General features: G+C 38.1%; 1 protein-coding gene across 1 annotated transcript; it reads left to right on the top strand.

Annotated features, from left to right (window-relative positions):
• The first annotated feature begins 972 nt into the window (after window positions 1-972).
• Window positions 973-14,668, top strand: perp (p53 apoptosis effector related to pmp22). Its single transcript, XM_084947766.1, has 3 exons — window positions 973-1,466; window positions 9,472-9,609; window positions 11,900-14,668. The coding sequence occupies exons 1-3, from the start codon at window positions 1,262-1,264 to the stop codon at window positions 12,109-12,111; spliced, it is 555 nt and encodes a 184-aa protein (XP_084803892.1). The 5' UTR covers window positions 973-1,261; the 3' UTR covers window positions 12,112-14,668.
• Window positions 14,669-15,632: the final 964 nt, after the last annotated feature.

Genomic DNA, 15,632 nt, shown 5'->3' with positions numbered 1-15,632 from the left:
AGAACTTGTGAGAAATGTGCTAAAGCAAACAAGCAAACTGTAATTAGGTGTTGGACCAAAAAAGTCCAATGTGCTCTCCACATGTGACAACTGAGTGTTGTCTAACAGTTTATTATAGTAATCTACAATCACAGTATGTTTTTTAATTTACTTCTTTATTAAGAGATACCTACATTCATCTGAAAAATAAAGGTTTCACAGGACTCTGTGCAATCCTTTGGAAAAACTACATACACCCTTACTGCTTCCATAAGAATTAAGAATGTAAGTAGCAGCTATAGTGTTTTGTTTGGAAGGGCTGCCAGGAGAAAAGCCTCTTCTATCTAAAATGAGCTTGGCAGCACAGCTTAGGTTTTCTAAAACCAAACACAGCAAAGCCCCATAAAAATACCCTCATTTGTAGCACGATGATGAAAGGGTGATGATTTGGGCTTGTTTTACAGCCAAAGGATCTGGGCACTTTGCAGTCGAGTTGACCATAAACCTCACTTTATACCAAAGTATTCTAGAGTCAAATATGAGACCATCTGTCTCACAATTAAAGCATGGCTCAAACAGGGACCTGAAGCAGTGTCGTAAAGACGAGTGGACCAAAATCCCTCCATATACAGTTATTGCCGTTAAAGATGATTCAATAAGTTACGGAATCATACATTTAATTTTTGATTAGATAGACAGTTCCATGTAAAAATCATAAAGGCATACAGAATAAATACAGCCAAAAGCTGTGTGTTGTTGTTTTTTTACCTCCTTACCTTTAAAGAAAATATTAAGGTTAGCTGGGCTGCCATCTTGTGGCATTTTACATTTATTACATTTATTTTGTACTCTCTCTTTATATTTTCTACCTCACAGCACATCACCCATTACTACCTGTTGGAATTCCGAAAAAGAAAAGTACATCTCTGCAGCATTCAGCTCAACTATCTTCTGTTAAACGCAATCCTTTCTGTGATCAGGACTCGAGCTTAGACAGTCACGGTCACAGGGCGGTTGTTGGGTGTGTAATATGACACACTGAGTGGGGCTGGGCTATACTTTGCTATTGTATCCAAATAAGCCCAGCCCTTCACGATCCTAACCTGGCTGACGGGTACATTTCACTCTTGGGTGGGGCTGGAGCTTTTATGTTATATCCTCACATCACCCACTGTCACTGTCACTGCGCAAAGACGCATAAGACATTGAGCGGACAGATTTCGGCTCCTTTGCTCGACTTTCCTCTCCGTGTACGCCGCTCAACGCTCGCTGATCGTCGGTCATGTTTCGCTGTGGGATCGCCTACCCTCGATGCAGGTGGATCATTCCCCTGCTTCTGCTCTTCGCCATTATTTTTGACCTTATCGCCATCTGCGCACAATCGGGATGGGTAGAGGACGAGGACGCCAAGTCTCACTACGCCAGTATGTGGAAGCAGTGCCGCGGCTTAAAAGACAACTGGCATTGCCAGTCGCTCATGGAGTTCTGTAAGTATCAGTTTACCTCGCACATACACCATACACAATAGGCTGTTTAAAGATAATCCGACAAGAGCGAATGGGATGCCTTAATGCAGCCAATAATAAACCTCGAGTCAGTGCGAAATTCCACATTCACATATTGTAGCTTCAGGGTGTTGACCTCTGCTAAAGAAGTCCAGGCTGAGGGGAGGAGGGAGGCCTGCAACAGTCAGGCAAGCAGGCGGAATGAACTTTGGTCTCCACGAGCATTAACTCTTTTCTCGTTTATCACCTCCAGCTTAAATAAACTAAGTTGAAAGAAAGGCGGTTGAATGCTGTTGGATAATAAGTCCTGAGTGCCTTCCTCCTAGGCTGACGTCTTCGCGCCAGGAGAAACATTCCTTGAAATAGCTTTCTGTTCTTTAGTTTGTGTCAAGGGTCACAACATTAGTTCGAAGAAGGCAAAAGATTCAAACGTAGATAAACGGCAGCAAAAAGATTCATGAATAAAGAAACGATTCCTCACATAATATCCTGTTCAGTATGAAACCTGGGCATTGGCGGAGGCAGAATTTTCTTTTCTGGTGGGGGGGCTGATACCATTATTAGGAAGATAAGGTAAAGAACATCATGTTTCTTATTTGTGGGGTTTTTTGTATTTGTAGAATACAAATACAGAGAAGACTCGTATGAAGAAGTATAGAAAAATAACTCCTTTGTGCAACATTGTATGATAAGAAAAATATGGGATGTTGAAGTTTTTCTTTATAGAATGTTGATTAGGATCAAAGGTAATAAAATGCACTAATAGTGGATACAGTCACACTTAGGTTATTGTTGTGAAAACATGCAAAAAAAAGAAAAGAGGATATTTATAAGTAAATTGTGAATTTTTATATGGAGTGTAACCATAACAACCCCCCCCCCCCCCGCTTTTTTTCCCCCTTTATGGTTAATAATGTTTGTTGTTTGATATTAATGGCATGATTAGCATGAATCTTGAAAACATACTTCTGGAGTATCAGAAATGGGTGCAACCAACAGGCAGCAAAGATGACTAAAAGCCTGTTAGTAAGTGAAGCCTGGGCTTTTTTACTGTTAAGATATTGATGTTCTTATCATCAAGATAATTACTAAATGTGGCCTTCATAACAGACAGCGCAGAGCTGCTGTTTGATGGTGTTTGTGTAAATTGTGGCATCCTTGTTATAGAATCCTTGGTTGATGTAATTTTAAAGGTTATCTTCATATTAGAACACACGAATAACTAATGTGCATTTTACAGTACATATAATGTATAAATCTCTTTTTATCAAAGCAGTGAAACTCATAGTGCTATCCCCATAGCAACCCATATGTGAAATATGTTTCCACAACTGTGGTGGTTGCATAACAACCACAGAGATAAGTTCTTCTTGAAAAGTAGTAGTTGTTTAGTTGCACAGCCCCCCCTCAGGGTTTACCATTAGTGACCAGAAGGTCCACTTTTGATTACAGCCCCTGAAAAAAATGGATTTACAGAGAAATTAAACCTATAAAGACAAACTGTTGACAGATGAGGTCATTGTTGCTATGACTTAATGGATTAAAATACTTTTACTCATCAGAATGATTCAAGGGCACCCTGAATAAACCCTTACGAACAAGAACTTTGTGAACTCTGTGAATCTGCACAGGTAGCGAAAACCATATCAGGAAAAAACAACAACAACTCGGGTACATTTAAAATACTTTAATAGCTTCTCCCAGCCCAAACCAAAGAGAAGCAGAATTTCACACAGACGTGGCTATTTTGGGAGAACCAGTTAATGAGTTTATTCTTCAGCAAAGACTGTCAGCCACAGAAACGTAACTCACCGACACACAAGGAGACCCAGTATGTGGAACAATAACTGAGAACAGAACAGACTTGTATTCTCGGTCTCTCCTACTCAGGCTTTATTTGTGTTGCTCCATGCCTGCTGTGGCCAACAGAGACACTATTGTTGTTCTTATCAGACTCTTTGAAAGTCACCTAGGTCAGCCTAATGTCACACAGCTCCAAATTAGGGTCTGCAAAGCATACATGTAGCATCACTTATTAGACTCGCCATTCACAGTGGGAATTATTTTAGGAGCTGCTTGCACTCTTTAATGCCATTTCTAGAAAACATAACCAGAGATCTAAGCATGGAGCACAGTCCCAAAGCAAGATCTGGTATTTTTTGTGTAATATGTACATAAAAAAAAAAGTACTTTTAGCACTCAGTGGCATAAAACCTTACTCACAGGAAAATGCCCCTTATTTTTTAGATGTCTTTTGATATTACTTTTTTGTGTTTCATACTATGCATGCACGCCTGTGTTTTAGTTTAAATCATGGTTAAAATGATCACTTTATTAATCAGCAGTTCAACAGATCACCTCAGTTTTACTGTATGTCACTAAATAAGTTAGTTTTGTATTATTTACACAAAACACAATATACAGTCTACTAAACTGTGATGTCATGTATTTAATGACCTCACTGTAACAGTCAGTTGAGAAATAATTGTTAATGGGAATAACCACTTGCTGCAGCCCTAATTAGGATGATTGTTTAATGTAAATATCCATGACTCTGTGACAGCAGCTCCAAAAAGTCAACAACAACAACAACAATCGCCAGTGTGGTTGTTAAGAGTATTATAGACCTAGCATGTTGTCAGTGTTTTTCTGGCATTTTTCTGATCTCTTTTGATATTTCAGGCTAAACAGGGCTCTAGAGTTCGACCAATTTGGTCGCAAATGCGACCAAATTTTTCAGTGGTGCGACTAAAAAAAAATATTTGGTTGCACCTGTGCGACCAACTGTTCGGGTAGCAAAAAAAAAAAAAAAAATCTGCAACCTTCCCTGTGGTCAACAACAGACACACATTTTGCCCCTATCGTGGACTAAACCAATCAGAGATAGTAAGGGGCGGGACCTCTCTGATTGGCCGTGGTCCAGTTGAAAGCGCAGGTGGAAGTGGGAGGTGAGTAGCTTGAATAAAGCGATATCAATTCATTAAATCCGAATCGACTTTTAAATATAACTGTGTTTTGCCAGAAACGCCAGAATTCTCAGATTAAAGCTCACAAAACCATTTCAACAACAACCAAACAGTAAATGAGAGCAGGTACACGGATTCCACACAAAGACGTAAACACAGAACGGACCGACGCATCAGAATCAACTTTGTCTTTCTCCGCTTTCTCACCCGACGGCCCGTAGACGGACACGCTTCCACGACTATTAAAATCACACTTCATGCACAGCTAACTCTCTCTCTATCTCTCTCTGTACTTCAAGAACAGTTTCCCGTCTCCAATCTCTGTTTTCTGTATTATTCATTCGCTTATTACCCACCAGTCTACCGTTGTTTGCAGCGCTGTCGGCTGCTGTCTTTTTCTTTTCTTTTTCTTTTTTTCACTTAAATGACCTCGGACAAGAAAGCCTATTTTTTCTGTTGTTCAACACTGAAGAAATTGAAACTTTATATGCAGAACATTGTAGAATATTTTTAAGGTTATCTGCTATAAAAAGCCAGACCAGGAAAATCTCCTTCATGTTTTTCTGTGTTTTATTCTCAGTTACTTTCACACAAAGGCATCTGCTGTGATGTTCACAATTCTGATGAAGTCAGTACTGATAAATGATCAGAATTATAATATTTCTGACTGTCTGAGGCTAAGTTGAATCTAATCGGGACTTTGAAAACCGGAATCGAACGGATTATAGAAATCAGTGATGATACCCAGCCCTAGTGAGCAGCCTAGGCACGACAGAAGTGGATGTAGCTGTAATAGGAAAAGAACTATTGCTAACTTTTCTGTTAAGTTAAGGCCTGATCCTTCTGAAATTCATAGCCAGTGCTCTGACACGGTGTCATCAATCTTTGAAAGCTGAAAAAGCACAGTGTATCCAGAAAAACACATTATATTATATAAATTATTATAAAATTTGTGTGCGCCTAACTTTTGTGCCGGTATGCCTAACTCTTTAAAGTTAGGCGTACCGGTACGCCCATGGCAAAAAGTTAGTCTAGAGCCCTGCTAAATAGTTTTGTTAGGCTACGTTCACACTGCAGGCGAAAGCGCATCAAATTCGATTTTTTTGACCCTATGCGACCCATATCCGATCATGCTATGACAGTGTGAACGGCACAAATCCGATATTTTCAAATCCGATCTGGGTCACTTTCGTATGTGGTACTGAATCCGATACATATCCGATGTTTCAGAAAGCGACTGCTGTTTGAACGGTCATGTCGCATTAAATCCGTCTTTTACGTCACTGACACAAGACAGACGCCAATTATCAGCGCCAGAGAAGCGCCCGATAGGACATCGCGAACGCTTCCTGGCCATCCAGTGTAGATGTTAGTGAAACTGTTGGGAAGACAACGTTGGAGAAACGTGAACATTTTATTTGTACTGTATAATCTGCAGATTCTGACAGAAATCTGCAACTATCCTTTGAAGCACCGCTCCTCTAAAACAGCAATAGGGATAATTATTAGGTTATTTACATTATTATGTAAACAACAAAATAACTTAAAGCAAAAATTGGGAAACGTAAAGTCCGAAGTCTTTATATTAAGGGGCATCAGTCAAACAATATTGTCGCATTTTATTTGTAGTGTGAACAAGCAGACAAAAAAAAATCGGATTTGATCAAAAAATCGGAATTGAGCATCAAGACCTGCAGTGTGAACGTAGCCTTATTTGCCTCAACCGCTCTCTGCTATTGTTTTGGCCGGGTCTCCTTTAGTCTCAGCGGGGCTGAAGCAGTTACACAAAGAAGAAGAAGCAGTTACACAAAGAAGAAGAAGCAGAACAAAGCTGCCTGTAGGCTGCTGGCTAGATGAAGGGTACATTTTGCCCCCGTGGTTTCTCTGGCTTAAATACTTGTAGGGATATTCTGAAAACTAAGGAAACAAACAGAACCAGAGCACAGTTTGTGTGTGTGTAAGATGTAGGATGTTGTGAATATTGGAAGCAGACCAAACTAACTCCCCCTCAGGGCGTTTAGGCCAACTGCCTGTAAAGCTGAAGAGACTGAATTCTCAGGAACTGCAGTTTTAAATAGGAAGAAGCAGTTTCGGTGTTCTGGTATGAGTGCTTGAACAAATCGCATAATTACAGGCTTGACTGTGAATGATGGCAAAGGGTTGGGTGATATGATAGCATGCTGAGACAAAAGAAGTTTGTGACGCCCTTATGAGTGTGTTAGGGCAGTTAGGGGAGCACAGCATTAAGGCAAAATTTGATTTTTGCATCACTTTGAGGAAGAGTGATATTTCAAATTACAGCAGCCCATTGTGAGTCAGAACTGACTAACTATACATTGTTTGAAAGCACACACACACACACACACACACACACACACACACACACACACACACACACACACACACACACACACACACTCTTAGAGCCACAGTGAACAGTGATACAGTGATTCCAAGGATTAAGTATGATACATGCCAGTCTGTATATCTTATTTATTAGCAACAGATTAAGATAGCTGCAAATGATATACTTAACCACTGCTCTCTTTATCTATTAATCTGCTGCTTGTCTTCCCAGTTTGTTGTGCAGAGAGAGTAATGACAAAAAGGCCACTTTAATATCCGTCAGAGCTCAGAGCGTAATTTTCAGATTTATTTTCAATCAAAAGTATCAGGTATGATGATTCATACTTCAAAGCACCTCAAGACACTTTATATTTTAAGGTAAAGATCCTACAATAATAGACAGAAAGTGTTCTTAACAATATTAAGTGTCTTGAGATGACGATTGTTGCCAGTTGGTGAAATCTAAATAAAATTGAGTAGCTGCACAATCACACAAGTAATCATTTTAGCCCTCAATTAAATACCAGCATTTGGAGATTTAATGCTTATCGCCCACTCACTGTCACCGCTCTCTAGCTGAGCCCAAACTGTGAAAAATGTAAATGCGTAAACACCAAGTAAAAAAAACAAAACCAAGGAGCTATTTTAGTACGATTTACTGCATTTCTAACACTGGAGTTTCTGGTTAAGAGAATGTGCCATTAAAATTCTTTCAGGGAGAGCGCAGGGTGTTGTCGATCCCAGCTGCCTCTGTGAAAGCCTTATTCTAAAAGCTTTTAGAATAAAAGCTATTAAATTATCCTTATTATCTGAAGGTTTAGATTTGTCAAATATGGGAAAGTCAGTGTATGTTTTCATAGTTATACTCATAGGAGCATTTTAGTAAATTTGCAATTAGAGGCAGTTTCAGGCACGCGGGTAGCGATAGTGTAAAAATGTAGGAGGGCAGCCAAATGTCTTTATGTTTTGATTAAATGGGGAAAGCAGATGCTGAGCAGCTGGATAGTACTAAGTGTGAGTGATTGGGACACGCATTTCGAGTGCTCACCCAGTAAACAAGGACACACCCATGAATGTTTTTAAATTAAACAGTCATCGTTAAGTGTAGGAGCTTTTATATCAGTTTTTAATTCTCGTATGGCAAAAAGTATCAGTTCAGAAACTCAAAAGCTTTTTCTTCTACCAATAATGAATCAAGACACCATGTAAAACAGCTGAAATAGTAGCATGTCTCTCTGTGACTGTGTCTCCTTTGTTTCACTTGTTTTATTTTGAGAGCTTTGCTTCTTGAAGTATCTTGAAGAAATACTTGTAGTAAGTTTATTGGACTGAATCTCACAATAAGCCTGAAGTCATCAAACTGTTGATAACCAGTCTAGTTTGGTAAAAAGCAGAACACTGTGTTACTGGTGAGTTTGAAGCTTGGTTGATGTTGACATGGGTATGAAAGGCTGAACCAGTTGGACTAGTCTGATGTGTATGTGATGCTGCCTGTGGCTGAGGCAGGTAGGGCATGACCTGAACACATTCACAGGCAAAACGCTGTGAATAATTTAGGGTGTAACTTATCCAGTATCGGTGAATTGGGTGTAATGCTGTGCTGATCCACATGGTGAGCTTACATAAAGCCTAAAACTCTCAGGAAGTTTTTAATCCTTGATGCAAGTAAAACCTATTCACAATACAATGAACACCTCTTGGTGCTTCTTTGCAAACAGCAGCAGTGTCACATGATAATTTGTTCAAAGGCTGGTGGTGCGCTGAGTATTTGGCCAACAACTCATATCAGTTTTTGTCCAAAAGATTGAAAAATTTGCATTTTGGGAGGTTTGCATCTTTGCTAAAGTTCAGAGGTATGTCTGCCGACATTACAGAGTTTTAGAGAATTCCAGTGCTTTTAAGGGTGTGGTGTGTGTGTTGAGCAAAACAAAATTTGTCACAGCTTGAACCTTAGTAATTTTGCTGTGTGAGCACAGCCTTGGGGAGGGGAGCTGCAATAATGACTAAACACCATGTAGACATATTGAACAATAGATGATTCATTTAGTTCCACAAACAAAAGTGAGAGGGATTTGGATTTACCACCAAGCTGCATCCTGAGCTGTCATAAACTGTTGTTTTTGGACAATTTTTACGCATAAAATGTGACCCAGTAAGCAGTTAATGCTTCAAATTCTAAGCTTCTACAAAAAGGTGGTGGTTTGATTTCAGAGGTGCACAATAAAGTTAGAATGAATAGTGCAGAAAGAGTGCTGCCTCCTTCATTTTCATGAATCTTTTTACTGAACATTAACCATAAATAGAAAAACCAAAGCTGTGTTGAGGCATAAAGCAGCCGAAACCTTCCCACTAAGACTGGAAAGTCTGTGTGCAGCTTTACAGGTGTAACTTTCTGCAGCTGTTTTCTCTGAGGGCTTAATGGTAACATGTACCAACATTTTTAACAGAATATATTCAGAGATTTTCTGTTGTTTTGTTTTGTTTTTAAGAAAATTAACTTAAAAATGGAAATGGGAGTTGTACCTTGTGCGGTGTATAAGACATACACTGTTGTAACACTTGTTCATATACCAGGTTTGAAAATCTTAAAAAAGACTCATTTTAAAAAACTGAACTTTTCAGACTTTTGTTTCTTCTTGAGTGTCACAATTGTTTTTGCTTATGTTTCGTTCTAGCTTGGGCCCAGGCAGTCGCTGCTCTAATGATCATTGGTCTAATCATCCTCATCATCACCTTCATTTTGGCCATTGTGGCGATGTGTAACATCAACACTGGTCTTATGGTTGCTGTTGCAGCATTCTTGATCGTTGTTGGTAAGATACACACACACATGCACAAAAACTTGCATCCACACAAACACCTAATTTCTGCAGGTATAATTACTTCCACATCTACACAGTAAAAATATTGTAAACAAAGTCAGGTGGGGCTGGCGACATGTATTGAGAAGAAGAAAAAATCCTCCGTTTCAGATATTCTTTGTTGGTAAATGAAATTAACTTTAACTACACGAAGAGCAACACTCAACCACAGATAAGAATCTCTGAAACTGATACCAAACATGCCTTCGGTCTTATCAGTCCATTACATGATGCTTTAATCTTCAAATAACATGTTTAAGCTTGCAAATGTTCAGACAGCAGCTTCCCAAATAGAAGCAATATGCAAAATAGGTTAAAAAAAAAGTAATAATCTGAAAATATTATTTTATACCAACACCAAAACTGTAAAATAAGGAAGGGAAATATGTGGGAGTTGCATACAATCACACAATAAAACTAGTGACGCTGATAATGACTGCGTGTTTTGGCGTTAAGAGGGTGAGCGTAGGAAAAGGCCTTTTTCCCCTGAGGCGTGACGCTGCTGTGGCAACAGCTGGTGTGTTTATCAGACAGACTGACTGACTCACCTCACAGACGAAAGACCCTGACACAGTTACAGGTGGTGGGGTGTTTTTTTTAAGTTGCTTTACACTGTAATAGTCACCAAAAAGATAGCAGAAATGACTGGCACAGAAATGTGCCACCTCAAAAATCTATTTTCCTATTTTTATTCGACGGCATCCCAGCTGCTGTTTCAGCCCACACAGCTCCTCGTTGAAGATATGATCCTACATTGAATCAAATCCAAGATTCAGGGTTTATTTTATAGCTGCATTTTACAGAAATATGTTGGATTGGACTGGATAAATGAGCAAAATAGTGGGGTGAGGAAGTTCAGTTTCAGTCTGGTGGAGGGTTTTACAAAAAGAGGTGGTGGTTAAAAATCAAACAAATCAAACTAAACTTGAACGTTTGATTTAAACTGTGTATTTATGAAATATAGAAAAAAAAGAGTATATTGATGATTTTTGTCAAGCATTCCTTCAAAACTATATTTTTCTTCACTTGTTAAGTCTTTACTCTTGTGTCTGTATGATGTCAAAGAGAGCGGATATCCCTAATTTGGTCATTCCTACTGTGGTTGGCTCTGGCTGTGAGCACAGCAGCCCAACCCATCTGCCATTCAAAGCATTTTTTTTTTTTAATGAGGCGAGCGACTCGGAAGAAATTTGGCCTATTAGGAACAGAAAGTGAGATAAAGGAGCTTGCTTCAGTCAAGTAGATGAACTGTGGGGCCCGTCCCCTTTAATATGTTAATGCAGTGTTCAAAAATTCAGGCCTGCCTTTGCAATTCATGTGAAAGTGCGTGTTGAAACAGAGTAGTTTATGTTCACTCCCTGCCCTTCCTAAGCAAAATAATGCTGTTTTAATAGTCATCTGTCATGGGAAAGTGGATCTAACTGAGTCAGAGTCGCACCTTTCTCATGAATAATCCCTGGTAATAATGACAGGTCTGCCAAAACTCACCTCGAACTCCCAGATGTTGATATGCTGATGAAACTCTTACACAAGCTTGTGAAGGTATTTTTCACACCCTGCTGTTACCATCAGTGTAGTGTTGACTGCATGACTGACTAAGTATGTTCAACTTCCTTGTTTTCTGTAATGGTTTTAAAACTCTGCTCATCTAGTTTATGGTTTAAATATATTTTTTATTAGTAGGTTTTTATTTACACAGTAAAAATGAACTCTACTTTCCACTGACTGGTCTGTGAGAGTAAGTTATTCGGCCAATCTGCTATATAAAATCTCCCTCTATTTCTTGCTTAATAAAAAATGCAATAGATCATTTATCAGCTTCTAAACAATTTATCCCCAAAATGAGATCTTGCATAAATTATCAAATGTAATAATAGGTTATCATTATTGCATTGTTTAATTTTCCATCTAATTTATTGGAGTGAACCCGGAGGCATTTTGCAGTTGTTAACACATAGCTTTATATCAGTTTTTAAATAAAACTTAAATATGTACTTTGCTTAATTATCCCAGGAAAAGAAGTAGTTCTCATCATGTTGTAATTTAAAGCCCTGAAACCCTAATTTCTGAATTAGCTTTTGACCATTAACAATGACTTTAGACAACATTTCTAGTAAAGTAAAAAAAAAACAATTAGTTTGAGCCATTGCTGGTTTAGGCAGTTTGGCATCAGTTGATTTATTAGTGTAGATTATCACCTCACACTGTGCACCAAGCCTTGTTTGTCTGTCTCTCTCTGCAGCGATTATCCAAATCATCGCTCTGATCATCTACCCAGTCAAATTCAATGAGCTGATCTTTGAGGGTAACTATTACTACACCTGGGCCTACGGATTTGGCTGGGGCGCCACCATCATCTCTATCGGCTGCGCCATCCTCTTCTGCTGCCTGCCGAGATATGAGGATGAACTCAGCGGCCAGGCAAAGGTCAAATACATCTATTCTTCTGAGTGAGTAAAAAACCTGGGGACCCACCCAGTCATAGCCATTTCCACTTTTCGCTCTGAGCTGCATCTGGACTGGCCACTGAACATTTTTACACTGTGCCGTTTCACCAAAGATTTCCAATGGCTTATTCAGTTTAATATGGTCCAGCAATGGGAAAACCACTCTTCTACAATCTGTGAGTGAAGTTATAGGCAAGAAGTAATTCCTACTGGGAGTGGACTGCAATTGGGAGCTGCATCTACTTTAGTACACAGATCTCTATTTTAGATTTATTATAATCATGATGTTATTTTTTTGTTTTTGTCATATAAAACACACTTATCAATTTACCTGTACTTTTATAACTGTAACTCTCTAACACAGTCTCACATCACTTTGTGAAATAGTTGCAAACGTCAATCAAAGGACCAAGAAACGGACAAATATTAATTTTACACTTCATTTTGATTTTTGATTTGATATTTTTTATAATTCTATATGTTTGGTTACACAAGTTCCTGGTTATATTTAGGAAAACTGTATCGCTTGGGTTAACCTACTATATTTACTACATGTTTTTATGTGTCCCTAAAAGGATGGTATAGAAAAGTTAAATAAATAAAAAATAAAATAATGACCATATAGTCAACTAAATAGCTCACATTTTGTGAATATTTCACAAATGGACCACGAGACTGTGCTTTATTGTCAATGCAAGATCACCTAAGTGCACTCAACTTAAAGGAGGTTAGGTATAAAGCTTTTTTTTTTTTTTTTGCCTGATTTGTCTGTATCTCCTTGAATAGATAAGCAATCCAAATATTGAGTCAAATATTTTGCACAGGATATCAAATCATTCAGTATCATTTCTTGGATTAGTCCTGTGTGCCGTCATTAGTTTTTCTGTGTCTTTTGTTCTGTATGTTGCTGTGTATAGATGATAAGAAGGAGACTTTGCTTCTGGAATGTAATCAAGTTATACAGAAAATGTCTGTGTGGTTCAACTTTCCTGTTTGTAACTTTTTATACATTTTCTTATTCATTTGCTGTTTGTCTTCATAGTTCTGTTCTAAATTTCCATATTACCAAAGGGATATAACTGGGGGAGTTCACTGTGCTGTTTTGTCTGGATGTGTTATTAAGTAAAGCGATTGAAGGTAAGAGTAAAAATGTTTTAAAAAATATGCAGGAAGGGAGTAATATTCTGAGAAATGGCTCCTAATTTCCCCTTAAGTCACAAAAAACCTATTTATAACACAAACCTTCTATTATGCCTCTAATAACTTAATTAAATCACGGCCTAAATTGCGATCAGATTTGGCGAACAACAGTGTAGGAAACACTGACACAGTTGTGAAGTGAAGCAATTTCTGCTTCACTTTGGAAAAATGTGTTTTGTTTCTTGTCATTTTTATTACAAACAATGTCAGAGACAATCTTCACCTGATTTTAAGAACTTAATCTTTAAATTCTTTGAGATTTTTCTTAGCGTCACTTCTGACCTCTCCCCCTCTGTCGGCCGAAAACACCTTCAATACCCCATCATGAATACCGCTAATGATACACTTCTCGAGTATGGCGGCAGTTTGATGATTGCTGTGATCCCGGAAAAAGAAGTTGTTTTCTTGTTTTCTGGCTTCACAGTGCATGTTGCTTCTCTGCGTGCCGCTCTAAACTGGAAGACAATATAAAGAAATTTCCACTGAACACAATGATTAATTTAACATAAACAAAAAAAAAGAACAACTCAAATCCAGATTTTTTTTTTTAACCTTTTTCGAACTTGATAACAACTGATATCCCCGTCCACATCATAGTTATTTTAGAACATCTAAATGTGGTAACATTTTTGTTTTAGGTGGTCAAAATCTTTGTTTAAAGGGACTCGCGATGAACTCAGTAGGTTTACTGTGTTTTTAATACTGGCAGATTGCTGACAGATGACCAAACGTGTATTTTCTAAAGGCCGCCAAAAGTTCTCATGATGCCACTTTGGCCGACATTTTCTTGTTTGATAAGACACAGAAACAATGTTGTACAATCGTCTGACTTACTGTGTGGACAACTTGTGCCTTAGCTTCTTCAGTGTTGTGTTTCTGAATCCTTGAATGTTCGATCCAACTGGTAAGTCAGGTTTTACTGACTTATGACAAGTCTGTTCGTTTTGAGACAAATTTCATGCCCAAGCAAGATGAAGTTTTTCTAATCAATTAAAGAAAGAGTTCCAAAGAGGTAGTTATTAGTAATTGATTCTCGATTATTGGCCACAACCCAGTTGAAGCGTTTCGCATTAAATGTAGATTGTATAAAGTTGTTGCTAAATAACAACCGTTATTTTATACCTTTTAATGAGGGCAGGTTTACTCTTCCTAACTCTATTGCAACAAAAACATGTTTTTGCTCACGGCATGGATCTCTGTTTTTTTTCTTGTTTTTTTCTTTTTAGTTCCAGCTTTATATATCATTAGTAACTGTATGGATCTATAGGGACTGTCTCACTGGAAATCTAGCTGGTTTTCTGCTGTAGTTTGAATAATTTTGGTAGCGTGTGTATTTTTATGCAATAAAGAGTTTTTTGGAAAGATTTTCTGAGTGTTTGTTGAAATGCAGTGACTATGTTTGTATTGCTCATATGGACAAAATGATAAAGTGAAGTTTGTGTGCATAAACAAGTCAAATTCAAATATGTGTAGTTTTGAGATAAATATCACAACACAATAATAGATCAGTCAACAGAGCTGGGCTAAGAAAGTGAACGCTCCAGGGTGTGGGAGCTCCTTTAGTACTCTTTGAGTATTGAGTCCTGATCAGTTGATGGAGAAGTTAAATTAGCAGAGGTGTGACCTGTGAGTCATTGGATTTAGTCATAAGCCTCACATTAGTTGGTCTAAACAACCTGCAGATGTTCCAAGGAAGCTTTAAGACAAGCAAACAATGAATTGGAATTACTAAGATGTAATGGAATAAAGGCATCAGTAACATTTCTAATTCAGAGGATGACAGAATGAAGCGCAACTTGGCAATATTTCTGAAGTCATAAAAGCATGAATCAATCAGAGATTTAATGAGCATCCAAAGTGACAGCTGCTTCAAAAGTTACACCAACTTTTTGAGAGTTTCTTTTGTTTTGGCAGAATTCTGTTAGGGGTACAAACAAGGATTTCTCTTTATTCCCTTTATTAAGTTAAGATGAAATTGTCAACCTAACTTTTAATATAGTGAAAGCACTTGTGCAAGGTCTGTACTTATAAACCTCTTTGGACTTAAAAGAAATAAACAATTGAAAGTCATCTGCATGACACTGATTAAAATAAAACATCCTTAAAACATATTTATTACATTTCTTAGTTGAACCTTGAAGCAGATGGGCTAGAGCAGCAGAAGACCACACAGGGTGCCACTTCTCCTAAAAACATGAAACTGAGCTTATAATTTGCACATGCTCACCAAAATTGGACAAAAGAAGACTGAAAAAACAAATGAGTCTTAATTTCTGCTGTAGCATTTGGTTAGTAGGGTGAGACTCAAACAACATGAAAGCATGAATC

Source organism: Perissodus microlepis, chromosome 13, assembly GCF_051167445.1.
Source record: "Perissodus microlepis isolate ML-2025 ecotype Zambia chromosome 13, ASM5116744v1, whole genome shotgun sequence".
NCBI classification, from domain to species: Eukaryota; Metazoa; Chordata; class Actinopteri; order Cichliformes; family Cichlidae; genus Perissodus; species Perissodus microlepis.
This window is presented reverse-complemented; position numbering and strand designations above follow the sequence as displayed.

Excerpts from the sequence above, each read along its gene's own strand:
- perp (XM_084947766.1), top strand. The coding sequence starts at position 1,262 with ATGTTTCGCTGTGGGATCGCCTACCCTCGATGCAGGTGGATCATTCCC. Across the intron at positions 1,467-9,471 it reads CCAGTCGCTCATGGAGTTCT|CTTGGGCCCAGGCAGTCGCT; the intron begins GTAAGTATCAGT and ends GTTTCGTTCTAG. Across the intron at positions 9,610-11,899 it reads AGCATTCTTGATCGTTGTTG|CGATTATCCAAATCATCGCT; the intron begins GTAAGATACACA and ends CTCTCTCTGCAG.